General features: G+C 47.5%; 1 protein-coding gene across 1 annotated transcript in view; it reads left to right on the forward strand.

Annotated features, from left to right (window-relative positions):
- Positions 1 to 13242, forward strand: part of LOC133342290 (5'-3' exonuclease PLD3-like) — a 34336-nt gene extending 21094 nt beyond the window's left edge. Inside the window, exons 5-11 of the mRNA XM_061551362.1 lie at positions 217 to 343; positions 1997 to 2124; positions 3554 to 3751; positions 4557 to 4696; positions 5208 to 5373; positions 7341 to 7440; positions 9505 to 13242. Coding sequence (XP_061407346.1) covers positions 217 to 343; positions 1997 to 2124; positions 3554 to 3751; positions 4557 to 4696; positions 5208 to 5373; positions 7341 to 7440; positions 9505 to 9701 — 1056 coding nt within the window. The 3' untranslated portion in view covers positions 9702 to 13242. The remainder of the gene's footprint in view (positions 1 to 216; positions 344 to 1996; positions 2125 to 3553; positions 3752 to 4556; positions 4697 to 5207; positions 5374 to 7340; positions 7441 to 9504) is intronic.
- The last annotated feature ends 879 nt before the right edge of the window (positions 13243 to 14121 follow it).

Genomic DNA, 14121 nt, shown 5'->3' on the forward strand with positions numbered 1-14121 from the left:
GGTAAATGTCAATTCTGACCCTCATGTTGGAACATGTGTGATTTACCCCACCCCGCCTTGATGGTGCCGGATTGTCGTAGCTGTAGGGCACAGCTCCCCGCTGGCGCGGAATGTCCACGTGTTGAGCCCACACCTCAGATTAGTACGGTTGGCTACGTACGGTGCAAAATTAATTCTACATTCATACGTGCGTACGTGTGTGTGTGTGCGGTGCAGGGCAAGGCGGTGATGGATGCGTTCCTGGCTCTGCCGGCGCGAGGAGTGTCGCTACAGCTGGCAACCGACGGCTCGTCCAACGCGCGCAAGCAGTCCCAGCCTGACCTCGCCGACCTCACCAGCAAGGGTGAGCTTCAGAGCTGGTTCTCCCGTTTCGATGACATACGTGTATGTCGTCAGTTTTTCCTCTGATTCCGTGTACGTTATCGGGACGGAACGGTAAAAAAAACCTAAAATAACTTTATCGGTACCGAGGCTCCCACAAGGCCATGCGGGAGGGCGTGTGGCACAGTTTGGTGTCAGCTATCATAAAGTGCGGTCGTGCCGCTACAGTTCTCTGCGGTATGCGCAATTTATTTTAAAATTGCGGGGCTACGCCTCTCTAAATAAAATTAACGCTCACCGCTTGCACGTTCCGAGATTTAGCGGTGAACTGGGACCACCCACCCTGCAACTTGCAGACGTCTTGGAACGGAAAAGGGGTTAAGTAAACGATCGCTCGATCAATTATATTATTGGTGCAATTCCCTGACTTATATATAACATAACATGAAAATTCGGCCCTCTGCCAGCAAAACTATCCATCTGTGAAACGTAGTGCCTTCTTGAAAGCCTCGTGCTAGAACAACGGAATGAATATCAAATGTGCTAAATTCTTATTTATCAATAGGTGTGGCTTGATTACGTCATTGGCATAATCAACCGCATCACGCTGAGTTTTAATTGTCGGGGTGGCCACCATTAATAAATGGGTCCCAAGAATTGACCGCGGAAAGAGTATTTCATTACACCTCATATGAATATTAACTGGTGGCTAAATTATTGTGCAAACAAGTGCAGTCACCCAGTCATGGTGATAAATTAATCCTATTTTCCCACTCGCAAGCATGCAGATAAACTGGAGTAAAGTCAGCTGATGAATGTGGAAAACAAGATCTGCCAGTAGCTAAACCCACGTCACGAACGAGATGGTTAAACGAGACAAAACAAAATCCATTCTTAAATCCATCGTGACACGGAACGCGTGACAATTTTTCAAACCACTGGGAGGATTTTATCTGCTGTGCTGCCATCTACTGCCAACGTGGTGGCTCTGCGTGTGGGCATTTAACACGATGCATTGCACACACAGTCCACTCACGCCCGTCCGTGTTGGCAGTGGTGCACAACTAATACACTCGTGAACTGACAGACACTGCCTTGAGAGAAAAAAAATATATACGGCGACGTTTTGGGCTATGGCCCTTCTTCATAACACTCTCTCCAAAGTGCTGGATTACACACCAGCGTACTCTCGCATGAGTTAACTTGGTTCATCGACCAATGGCATTTTGTTTATAAATTGTGATCTGCCTAGGACCCATTTATCTTTGAAAAGATTGCATGTGTTGCGTTGATGATACAAATGAATTTCTCCGCTGCGCGCCGATGGGGCTTGTGCCGCGTGTGTCCTCGTGTGTGCTGAGCGGTAGTGTCACGAACCCGGCGATCCGAAGTTTGATTCCCGCTCACTGGCCAACATCAGTGACGGTAATCCGAACCCGGTCCTGGGCCTCCCCTAGGTGGCCTCGGCCTCAAATGAGTACCTGGTGCAGTGTGTAAAAACATCGCCACTAGGGAGACAAAGGCGGCCGGGCGTGGTGCTGGCCACCCAACCCCCTCGTGTGCCGTGTCAGCCTTCATAGGTGCTCATTAACAGCACTTGCCCCGACGAGTCTGTTAAGGCTACACGGGGGATCTTTGTTTGTTCTCGTTTGTGCCGGGGCTCCCACGTGGGCAGGTGCCAACCTGAGCTACGTGGATTTCTCCACGCTGACGGGCGGCGTGCTGCACACCAAGCTGTGGGTGGTGGACGACACGCACGCGTACGTGGGCAGCGCCAACATGGACTGGAGGTCGCTCACACAGGTGCGGGCGCCAGCGTGCTGCTGCGCTTTCTCCTCCTCTTGTTGTTCCTCGTGTCAGCGGCAGCCGCTTGATATAAGCGGTCGTCGTCATCATCGTTGGGCGCCACAGGTGGCGAGATGTTAACTACCTCGCCTGGTGTACAGGAGGTCACGGGTTCGATCCCCACCCTTGACGCCTGTTGTATATTTGGAGATTTAATGTTCTCCCCGTGCTCGCGTGGATTTTTTCTCCGGGTCCTCGGGGTTTTTACCTCCACATTTAGAAGCGACGTGCCTCGGCAGTATTTGGCTGCTATAAATTTCCACGCGATAAGCCACTTCGTTGAGCTGTCCATTTGCGGCCAGGTCGCTTCTGAAAAAGAGCTACAGAGCTCAGTGAGCCTTACCTGGTAAACTTAACAAATTGTTGACACTTTTAGTCAAATGGTTTATCATCGCCTTGGGATACTTGATGCACAAATGGAAAATGAAAAACTCTGGCAGTGCGCGACCGATGGTCACCGCCCAGAACAGACCGTGGAGCATAGATTCGCAAATACGGAGGAGGCATCGTCACCGCGGTTGCGCTCCGCTACTCCTGACGTCATTATCTGGCTCAACCACCTCAATTAGAAATCACACTTGCTGCTCTCCGTCGGCATCAGTCGTCGTCATATGAAGAAGAGGAACCAGATCATCCGTGCCATCGGCCGTAATCTATCTCCTGTCACCAATAGCCCATGGTCCTGTGTGATGCAGCAATCGGTCTCGCTCCTGCATATGATCTAATCTCAAGTGAGCCAATCTCGTATTCATCGTGTTTCTGTTAATTCCCACGTAACGGTTCATGTTGCATAAGTCGATTTTATAATAAGGGGCTTGGATGGTCGGATCCATGAGCAGTGACTCCCATGTCGATGTGGGTAAAAGGAGTTTTACATCGAGATTGGAATCTCTTTTATTAATAACTGTTTTTGTCTTTAGCTCGTCCTTCCCCCGCACCTCCGATTAGCACGTACAGTACAAAAGAAGTTCAACACAAAAGACAAAGATCCCCGTAGCGGCTTACCAGACTGTAGGGGCAAGTGCTGTTAGCGAGCACTTATGAAGGCCGGAGCAGCTCACGAGGGGGTGGGTGGCCAGCAACCGCACATGTCCACCTCTTGTCTCCCTAGTGGTGATGTTTACATACCACACCAGGTAGTGATTTGAGGCTGAATCGACCTAGGGGAGACCCAGGATCCGTTCAGATATAATCATCACTGGTATTGGCCGCGAACCGGAATTGAACTGGGGTCGCCGCTTTCGTAGCACAGCGCGTTAACCGCTCCCCACAAGTTCAACACACGTACGTATGTACATCAGTCAAAATCTCGTCTACAAACTGCCGGGCCCGTGAGCCCGCCACCCCCCCACCCTCCCCCACGTGCCTTTTGTGCGGGTGCCGGCAGGTCAAGGAGCTGGGCGCCGTCGTGTACAACTGCAGCTGCCTGGCGCGCGACGTGCAGAAGATCTTTCTGCAGTACCGCGCCCTGGCCGGTCAGAAAACCATCCCCGCCGTGTGGCCTTCGCAGTTCAGCACATCCTTCAACCGCCACACGCCACTGCACGTCCGCCTCAACGGCACGCCCGCCGAGGTCTACGTCTCGGTGAGCTCCCGGCGGCGCTCGTGCCGCGGCCGTCGTGACGCGATCGCCGAATTTCGGTGGCATTTAGAATCGACATGCGTTCGGCGTTTGGCCGCTTTGAATTGCCACTTGACGATAAGCCACTTCGTTGAGCTGACATTTGTGATGGCCAGGCCGCTTCTGATAAAGAGCTAAATAGCTCGGTGGGCCTTCCCTTGTATAATAAAAGAGTTTGTCACCCAGGTGCAGGGGCAACGCAAGAGAGATGCAAAATATTTATACATGGAGGAATCCGATGAGCTATGAAGCTCTTTTTCACAGATGTTCAGTAGGGGCGGGTCAGAACATTACTGTCTTCTGCGAGATATGCACATGCCTCTGTTGTGTGCAGTAATGTTTTACTGGTAGGAACCTCTGGTTGCACCAGCCCACAGGGGATTATTGTGTCCGTCGTGCAGGGAGGGGCTGGGTGGGGAGGGAGGGGCTGGGTGGGGAGGGAAGTGCTATGTGGGGAGAGAGGGGCTAGGTGGGGAGAGGAGGGGCTGGGTAGGGAGGGTGGGGCTGGGTGGGGCTGGGTGGGGCTGGGTGGGGCTGGGTGGGGAGGGGCTGGTCACCCCGCGGTGCCCTTATAAAACTCAACGTTTAACCTACTCACGCCGGCTTGTGCCCGCCCTCACAGCCGGGCATATTTGCGGAATACACCACGCCGCCGTTGACCCTGGCCATTGACCGAGCAACCCAACGTGTTCCTACCAGCTCCTTCCGCAGGAATGTGTTTTAATGGGTAAACCATTGACCCCGACGGTGCATGCGTGTGTGTACACAGAGCTCCCCAATGTCACTGTGTGCTACGGGCCGCACCGATGACTTGGTGGCCATTGTGAACCAGATAAACCACGCCAGCAAGTTTGTGTACGTCGCCGTCATGGACTACTTCCCCACGTCGCGCTATGAGAAACACCGCAGGTAAGCGTGCCACCCAATAAGCCTGCAACCAAAACCGCTCAGAATGCACCCAATCTCGTCAGATCTCAGAAGCTAAGCGGGCTAACAGCCTGCATAGCACTTGTATTGGCAACCTCCATGCAGAGTTATACGGTGGCGAGATGTTAACTACCTCGCCTGGTATATAGGAGGTCGTGGGTTCGATCTCGACCCTGACACCTGCATATTTGGAGTTTGCGTGTTCTCCCCGTGGTCACGTGGATATTTCTCCGCGTCCTTCGGTTTTTTCCCTCCAGATTTAGAATCGACATCACGCGTTTAGATTATTTGGCTGCTATAAATGTCCACGTGAATAAGCCACTTCGTTGAGCTACGATTTGTGGCCAGGTCGCTTCTGAAAAAAAAGAGCTACTGTAGCTCAGTGGGCCTTACCTGGTAAAATACAAAAGAGTTTAGTTTGTAGCGCAACGTGCAGTGCTTTATCTGCTACGCAGCGTTCTAACCGCTACGTTTCTGTCGTCGCCCCGGCAAGGTTCTGGCCGAAGATTGACGACGCGCTGCGCAAGGCGGCGTTTGAGCACAGCGTGCAGGTGCGCGTGATGGCGAGCTGCTGGAATCACACGGACCTCGCCATGTTCTCCTTCCTGCAGTCGCTGAGCGCGTTCAGCGGCGCCCTGAAACACGGCAAGATCGAGACGGTGAGGGGCTTGGCGTCGCGGGGAGCGACGGCAAACGGACGCTCGCACGCACGCGCGCGGTGGTTGCTCCTGCTGCTGTTAACAAAGCACATGAGCCACAGCCGCTAGAGGCATTGTGAATGCCACATTCACTCTTTTTGAGCTTTCTTTTACAATATACTTTTGTCGTTGTCCATCAACCTTATGCCGATCGCGTCAAGAGATGAAGTATCCGTTTCCATCTCTCGGCAAGCACGGGGGTGTTTGGGAACGGCACACAGAAGCAGCTATCATTGAGCTACCGCCGAAATTGTTCGAGTAATGTTTGTCGCATGATTGTACAACCCTTATTTAAATTCTCACAGATGGAATGTAGCCAAGGACCACAATTATGGGTTAGTTGTTTGTTTTATTGGTAACTCGCTGCACTTGAGAATCCGGAATAATCAGAGGCGGTTGCCTGGATCGGACCCAGATTTCAGCTGTGCCATCTTGGTGTGACTATCATTGATTTACGAGGCGGGAAAGTAATTAATTGCCCAGTAGACGCACACCAAGCCTATTATGTCCTGGGCTGTCCATCATAAGCTCGAAGCTGTGGCGATGCATACGCACGTATAGGCTTACAGTAAAATCCGGTAGATGAGGCATGTAACGAACCCACCTCTCTGCAGTGATTTGATGGAATTGCTATGTAATAGGGTTGGACTAACAAATTGATTCATTGTTTCATCTTTTATAGTATCGTTGGTATTGAAATAAATTTTCCTCTCTTGTAGTCCTGTTTTTTCCTTTACGTATAATTTGCATAATTATCAGCAGGGTTGTATATGTCCACGTTATTGTTGCTTTGGAAAGGTTTAGGATATCTTCACTCCCTTGCCTGGTATTGCAGGAGGTCGTGGGTTTAATCCCGACCCTGAACCCTGTATATTTGGAGTTTGCATGTTCGCCCTCTGGTCTCATGGATTTTTCTCTGGTTTCTCTAGTTTTTCCCCTCCACATTTATAAACACGCGTTTAGAATATTTGGCACGGGTAAATTTTCACACAATAACCCACTTTGTTGAGCTATCATTTGTGGCCAGGTCACTTCTGAAAAAGGAGCAATATCGCTGTGGGCCTTACCTGGTAAAAATAAAAAGTAAAATAGTTTGTATGAGACAACACTAATATTAGCTGGGCAGTGGTAGTGCCCGCAATGTCGTGCAGCAAATATGGAGGCCGCGAGGGTTGGTGGAACGCACAAATGTTGGGAAAAACCCACTTCTTGGTTCTTTTGGTAAAGTCACGTAGAAGGGAAATAATAAAATAATAAAAATAAAACATCATAAAATAATTCTCACGACGTTTCGGCCACAACGCAAGCAGCCGTCCTCAGGTGAAGAACAGGTCTGTCGGGAAGACAGCGTCTGATAATAAAAGAATAAAAATAAAACGTAATAAAATATTCTATTATTATTTTATTATATGTTTTATTTTTATTATTTTATTATTTCCCTTCTACGTGACTTTACCAAAAGAACCAAGAAGATGAATCCCTGCAGTCACGAAAGCTTTAAATCGAAATATAAACCCACTTCTGTGGGCGTCGAGGTTTCGTACCCTGGCTCGCCAGAAGAAGGTGGTACAGCAATAAAATGTGCAGGCAACCTGTTCCTTCGATATGTTAGAGTGTTTCCCCCTCACAGAAGTAGACGTGGGTTTTCTCCCAGGTGCACGAGTTTTTCTGCTGCATGTTAACACTCACTAATTGGTCTATAACACATTGATATCGAGAGGACCGCAGAGCTTGGGAAAAACATTAGTGGCGGCTCATCACCTTTCCACTTATCTGTGGTTCTTCCTCGTGCCTCCCGAGCCATTCTCTACGGGAGCGAGCGAACAATGCGCGCGTTACAAGTTGAAGTTATTCTTTTTATTCGTGTGGCCAAAAATGTAGGATCATTGCCATTTGGTTTTGTGCGTGTGTGCATTTGTATGGGGCAGAAATTTTTCATCGTGCCTTCGACGGAGGCTCAGAAGAAGATCCCATACGCCCGTGTGAATCACAACAAGTACATGGTGACGGACAAGATCGCCTACATCGGTACGGACAGCGCCACCACATGCCTCACGTGTGGAATTCTTACTCTCGTCATGCATCATTTAAATCGGGTGGTGGCCAGTGGGTGGCGGTGCAGCAAAGTCCACTGTTGTACTGTATCTTCTTGGTTCTTTCGGTAAAGTCACGTAGAAAGGAAATAATAAAATAATCAAAATAAAACATAATAAAATAATTCTCACGACGTTTCGGCCACAACGCAAGCAGCAGTCTTCAGGTGAAGAACAGGTCTGTCGGAAAGACAGCATCTAGGGACGGCTGCTTGCGTTGTGGCCGAAACGTCATGAGAATTGTATTGTATTATGTGTTATTTGTATTATTTTATTATTTCCCTTCTACGTGACTTTACTGAAAGAACCAAGAAGATGACTCCCTGCAGTAACGAAAGCTTTACAGTGAAATGTTGTACTGTACTTCAGTGCTGCCACGGTCCTATGCTTTCAACCATCACTAGCATGGTCATGCACGGTCAAATAACTCCCACTGCTTCTCCACATGGCTGCGCATGGAGGCCTTCATCCAGCAGTCGATTGACAAAAGGGCTGTGTATGTGCACGTCATTTATATACGCTCACGTGTCAGTTATAGATGTGGTGCTCGGTAGACGGTTGCCAGGGTGTTGTGCATCTCATGGGTGTACTGGACACTCAGGTGACTTGGGTAGACGGTTGCTTCCGTGTACCACCTTACCCTGGTGTGGGTACCAATGGCCTCTGTGAGGCTCTTGTCAGGAAATGCCCTACGCCAGGTGCTTACACTGCAATCGGAATTCCTTCGGCTGTAATTTCTTGAAGCCCAGGTGCAGGCGCTGCACTAGCTGTAGGATCTAGCAGGGATGAAGGAACTGACGAGGTGGTGGCATCAATAGCGTTGTCTCTTGATGCTGTATTGGTCTCATCCAGGGGCGGTGACCTACGGTTCCTGAAGGACTGCTTCACGACGTTATTTATGAAGGACCACTGCCTTGTATCCACATGCATTGTGAAATATGTTTTTCTTTACCAAATTCGAACAAAAATAACTCGTTACTTTGGTTGCTGACCCCTTGGTCTTATCCTATCGACGCAGCAGCAGCGCCGCTGTGATGTGGCACGAAGGAGACATCACAGAGCTACACCCCGCTGCTCCTGACGCGGTTCTATCTGGCTTGACCGCCTGAATGTGAAATTGTTGTTGTTGTTGTTGCTCTGCATCGACATCAGCTGTACGAAAGACACCAGAGGGCAGTGTAGCGGTACCCATTGTACTGCGGTTGTATTATCAAACCTCCCACGCCCATGCTCCCCCATCTTCAAGCCAGCGTGGTGACGTATGGCCAAATTACCCCCACGAAACCACATGGTGTGGGGGAGGCCGTCACACATGCATACACGCGTGTACCAGCACACATTTGTGGGGAGTGATAGTGCAGTGGTTAGCACGCTGCGCGATGAACCCAATCGCCCGAGTTCGATTCCTGGTCATGGCCAACACCAATGACGATTATGTAAACCAGTCCTGGGCCTCTCCTAGGTCGACTCAGCCTCAAATGAGTACCTGGTGTGGTGTGTAAACATCGCCACTGGGGAGACAAAGGCGGTCATGCGTGGTGCTGGACACCCACCCCCTCGTGTGCCGTGTCAGCCTTCATAGGTGCTACTCGCTAATATCACTTTCCCTGAGAGTCTGTGAAAGCTATACGGGGGATATTTTTATGTAAACGAGTGTTGCGGGAGCAGTGACGCATTGCTCTAAGAACCTGGGGACTTGTTGGATTCCTGCTCAACCGAGTGTCGAATATTTAAACCAGTCCTGGGCCTCCCCTAGGTCGCCTTGGCCTTAATTGAGTACCTGGTGCAGTGTATAAGCACTAGCTAGCACTGGGGGAGACAGTCCGCCGGACGTGGTGTGTACCAACTATCCCCCTCGTGCAGCGCTGGCCTCCGCAGCTAACAGCACTTGCCCCAGTAGTCTGTTCAGTGCTATACGTGGGATCCTTGTACATGCGTGTGGATGTTGAATGTAAGGGGGGTAATCCTAAATTGCCTTTGGTGCGCGCCATCGCCGCAGGAACCTCCAACTGGTCGGAGGACTACTTCAGCGACACGGCGGGCGTTGGGCTGCTCGTGAACCAAACGGCGAGCGTGGGACGCGGCGTCACCGTGCAGGAGCAGCTGCGGGACGTGTTCCTGCGCGACTGGAATTCCCCGTACGCCATCAGCCCAACTTCGCTCGCCGATCTCCAGGCCAAGTGCGGAGTCTGGTGACCGACGCTTCTCCGCCCGCGCCACCGCACACCACTCCCCCCCCCCCCCCTTTATTTCCTCTCCGCCAACTGGAGACTTGCCGAGCGTGGTCCAGCGTGGTCAATGGCAGGCGAGGGTGTCGATGAGTGGCTTTATTGGTGCGACGCTAAACTCCGTGGTGGGGGGTGGGGAGGCCTTCATCCAACAGTGGAGTTATCATGGCTGATGATAATGGCCTGGTATGGCGACATTTTTAAGCCAGCTGTGTTGGAGGTGAATGGTTATGAGCGCACAAGTTAACTTCCTATTTGTTACCCTGGAAATAAGTTGGCATGAATACAGAAAAGTAACTGCGGTGTGGGTTATTGAGTCTGTATATAACTTAGCGTCCAACCCTGTTTAAATCGCTCTGGTATCATTAACATGAAAGACTGTGCTACTTTGATCTCGTATCGCATGCGAAACATAAGTGATGTAATTAAAACGTCCTACACATTTCACATCCTAAAAAACCCAACTTTTTCTTGATTTTTTTAACTAAGAGGTACTCGATTTATTTTATGAATGATTCAATGTGGAGTTGTGTAGTATCCCTTACAACTCAATTGCACAAATCCATATACTGTATGTAAAATCTCAATCGATGTCGTCGTTAATTGTTAAGGGAATTGTCATTTTGAGTATTTGCACTCGTGAAGCTTTAACATTGAAGGGAAATTAAGTAAAGATGTCTGCGCACACACACACTTGGGTTTACATTTCAGTTGTCAAATTGTTTCTTTGTGTATGGCTTTTATACAGGGTGATCCATTTACTGGTAGGAACGAAGTGAACCAGCCTACAATAGATTATATCGTCTGTCCGTCCGATGTCCGATTAGGTGTAGCAACATCGCCCCCTACTGCAAACACTTGGCAGGACCCTACAAAAACCTTTAGACTCAGTGACGCTTTCCTGGCTAAACAAGTGTAACATTCCCTTGTAATTCCCTGAGATAGTTTTTTAATTCCCTGAGATAGTTTTTAATTAAAACATTTAAATAAAAAAATAACTCATTCCCTGACATAGTTTTTAATTAAAACATTTAAATAAAAAATTAACTCACAGCGGCCTAAACCCTACAGCTAGGCCTAAAGCCTAGAACTAGGCCTCAAACTCTCCCTTCGTATCGTACCCCCGCGTGTGTGAAAGGGAGTTAATGTTTAACAATGTTACATTCCCTGATGTTTTTAAATAGAAACATTTACATTTAAAGCTTTTACATTAATAATTAAAACATTTAAATTACTAATTAACTCACAGCGGCCTAAAGCCTACAGCTAGGCCTAAAGCCTAGAACTAGGCCTCAAAATCTACCTTCGTTTCGTCCGATTAGGTGTAGCAACATCGCCCCCTACTGCAAACACTTGGCAGGACCCTACAAAAACCTTTACACTCAGTGAGGCTTTCCTGGCTAAACAAGTGTAATAATACATTATGTTTATATTCTTTGGTTATTCGTTCCTACCAGCCCACCCCACAGGGACCTGTTATAGTTGGCCCACTGATGTCTAATACTCATTCATTTTTCAGAAGGTGATTGGATGTTGTGAAAGCAATGAAGATGTTCTGGTGTAGAAGGGAAATAATAAAGTAATATAAATATAAAACAATAAAAATTATCACGACGTTTCGACTGCAACACAAGCAATCATCAGGTGTGAAATCCACAGCAAGAAAATTTGAAAAAAAGTGGCGGTTTGTCCTAACGTTATCACCACAGACAGCGATTTGGCAGTTGGCCAGATGGACGAGTTCATCTATGTTCGGACAAGAGGAGGGGGGAGCAGAAAGTGGAATGTGGTCCGAATATAGATGGACTCGTCCATCTGGCCAACTGCCAAATCGCTGTCTGTGGTGCTGACGTTAGGACAAACCGCCACTTTTTTTCAAATTTTCTTGCTGTGGATTTCACACCTGATGATGATTGCTTGTGTTGCAGTCAAAACATCGTGAGAATTTGTTGTTGTTTTATATTTGTATTTATTATTTCCCTTCTACGTGACTTTACCGAAAGAACCAAGAATATGAATCCCTGCAGTCACGAAAGCTTTAAATCAAAAAATGTTCTGGTGTATTGAGATTGGTTTGAGAGACTGAGGATTACAATAGATTGTTGCGATGTGAAGTCTTCTCCATCTCCCTCATTACTTTTGGTGTATCTACATATGGATCACCATATTTCGATTTCAATACACTGGGTTCTACTTCTTGATGGAAATACAGCAGACATTGGCTTTGTTGACATTTACTGTAGATGCAAAACACAAGTGTTGGATCGGATGTTGTGGACCGAGTTTCATATCAGAGCGTAATAGCATGCACACCACACCTCAATGGCACAATCAGAACAGAAAGTAATTGCATGATGGTGTCACAGTTGTGGTCATGTCTAACGGTTATGACAAGGTGGGCATGTGGGCAGAGGCATAAACCCAAATGAACATTGCCCTCTGCATGGTTCTACACATTTTACATTGTGGTGTTTTTGTAATATAACTCAAAACAAAAAAGCGCACATTACCGTGGTATTTTAAAGTGAAAGGCTGCTGTAGATTTGTGCGTGCAATTTCGTTGCGAACTGGTCAATTGCAATTCGTGTTGGTCATTTACGAAGGTGTGTTCATTGCTTAGATGACTGCTTTTTTGGCTATCTAATCGCACGGTACTAAGGGACAAAATAAGCATGCTGTTCTTGGTCTAAACTGCTGGTTTAGCTTGATCCTCATTGCTTAGGATATTCATAACCATTAGCAGTTGCGGAGAGAGACTTGTGTTTGAAACGAGCAAAGCCGTCATTGAATGACGAGAATAACGCAGCCTTGACTCGTAACGCAGCAGTCACGAAGTACGGGTGTTTATGAAGCATGAGATCGTCGACTAATCTATTAAGCTCACGACACAAGCATCCAATTGTGTGCGTGCAAAAAAAACATTTTCTTTTGTGCGTGGTAGTTCATGTGACCTGCACAACCACTCGATGCCACTAAATTGCACCGCGCTTTGAACCAGGTAAGGCCCACTGAGTTATACAGCTTTTTTTTTACAAGCGACCTGGCCATGAATGAGAGCTCGACAAGAAAGTGGCTTGCGTGGAAATGTATCGCAGCTAAAAATACAAACCGCATGTTTCTAAATGTGTGGAGAAAAAACCCGAGGGCCTGGAGATAAATCCACATGACTTTGGGGGAGAACATGCAAATTCCAAATCTACAACAGGCGTCAGGGTTGAGAAAAGGAAATGATTAATACAATTTTGACTTGATCGAATCACAAGCAGGACAAATCGCTAACAGGCGAGCCGGATCAAGATTTCCAATCATCAGCTTTCAAATGCATAGTGCTGAATAGTTGCCACGAAAAAAACAATTTTAAACTGTACAAGACAGTACCAATGCTTGCAGGAGGAATTTTGTTTTTACTCGCATTTTCGAAGTTTTATGTCAGACTTCAAGTCATGAAAGTTGTACGTTCATGCATGTTGTAAATAATGTTTCGATATGAAATAAACCGTTCAAGTTGCTGTTGTCGAGGCTTGTGTATTGATGTATTGGAAATGCTGTGCCCGTCTCCGAGGCAAAACTTTTACACAAATTTACCGTTCAATTTGTTCATACTTCTTGGTTCTTTCGGTAAAGTCACGTAGAATGGAAATAATGATAAAAATAAAACAATAAAATAATAGAATATGTTTTATGTTTTATTTTTCCATTCTCCGTGACTTTACCGAAAGAACCAAGAAGATGAATCCCTGCAGTCACAAAGCTTTAAATCGAAATTTGTTCATACTTGTTACATTGCCCCAAATTTCCACTGAAGTGAGCTTATCGTTTACAGCACGGAGGTGCTTGACAAAGGATGCATGCACGTTGGCTAGTGGCAAAAAGGTAATTTTCTCTGTTGAAAACGTTAATGTTGCCCCTAAATGTGATGCCAACAGGATACAAGGCAACCTTCCCCCCTTCCAACCCAGCTTAAATATACACTCCAAGCGTGGTGGTGTTTCATTCAGACGCTGTCCCCCCGACAGACCTGGTCTTCACCTGAGGACGGCTGCTTGCGTTGTGGCCGAAACGTCGTGAATTATTTTATTGTTTTATTTTAATTTTATTACTTCCCTTATACATGACTTACCGAAAGAACCAAGAAGATACACCACCAAACAGTAATTGCTGTGTAGTGCAAGGATGACAGAAAAGTGGGAACACTTTATTAACGAAACCAGTTTCTTTTCCTACAACTTTTATCTCAATTGAGAATTTAATTTTGATCTCTCACAGGGCGGCACAAACCTTCGTGTTGGAGAATGGTCCATGGAAACGGATACAATAAGAGCTACCTGAAATCTCTTCAAGTCACTTGTGACCTACAGAGTAGGGGGCAGAAATTTTCCACTCTGCTA

The sequence above is a fragment of the Lethenteron reissneri genome, chromosome 14 (assembly GCF_015708825.2).
Source record: "Lethenteron reissneri isolate LAM-NWPU_2019-01 chromosome 14, ASM1570882v1, whole genome shotgun sequence".
In the NCBI taxonomy this organism is placed as follows: domain Eukaryota; kingdom Metazoa; phylum Chordata; class Hyperoartia; order Petromyzontiformes; family Petromyzontidae; genus Lethenteron; species Lethenteron reissneri.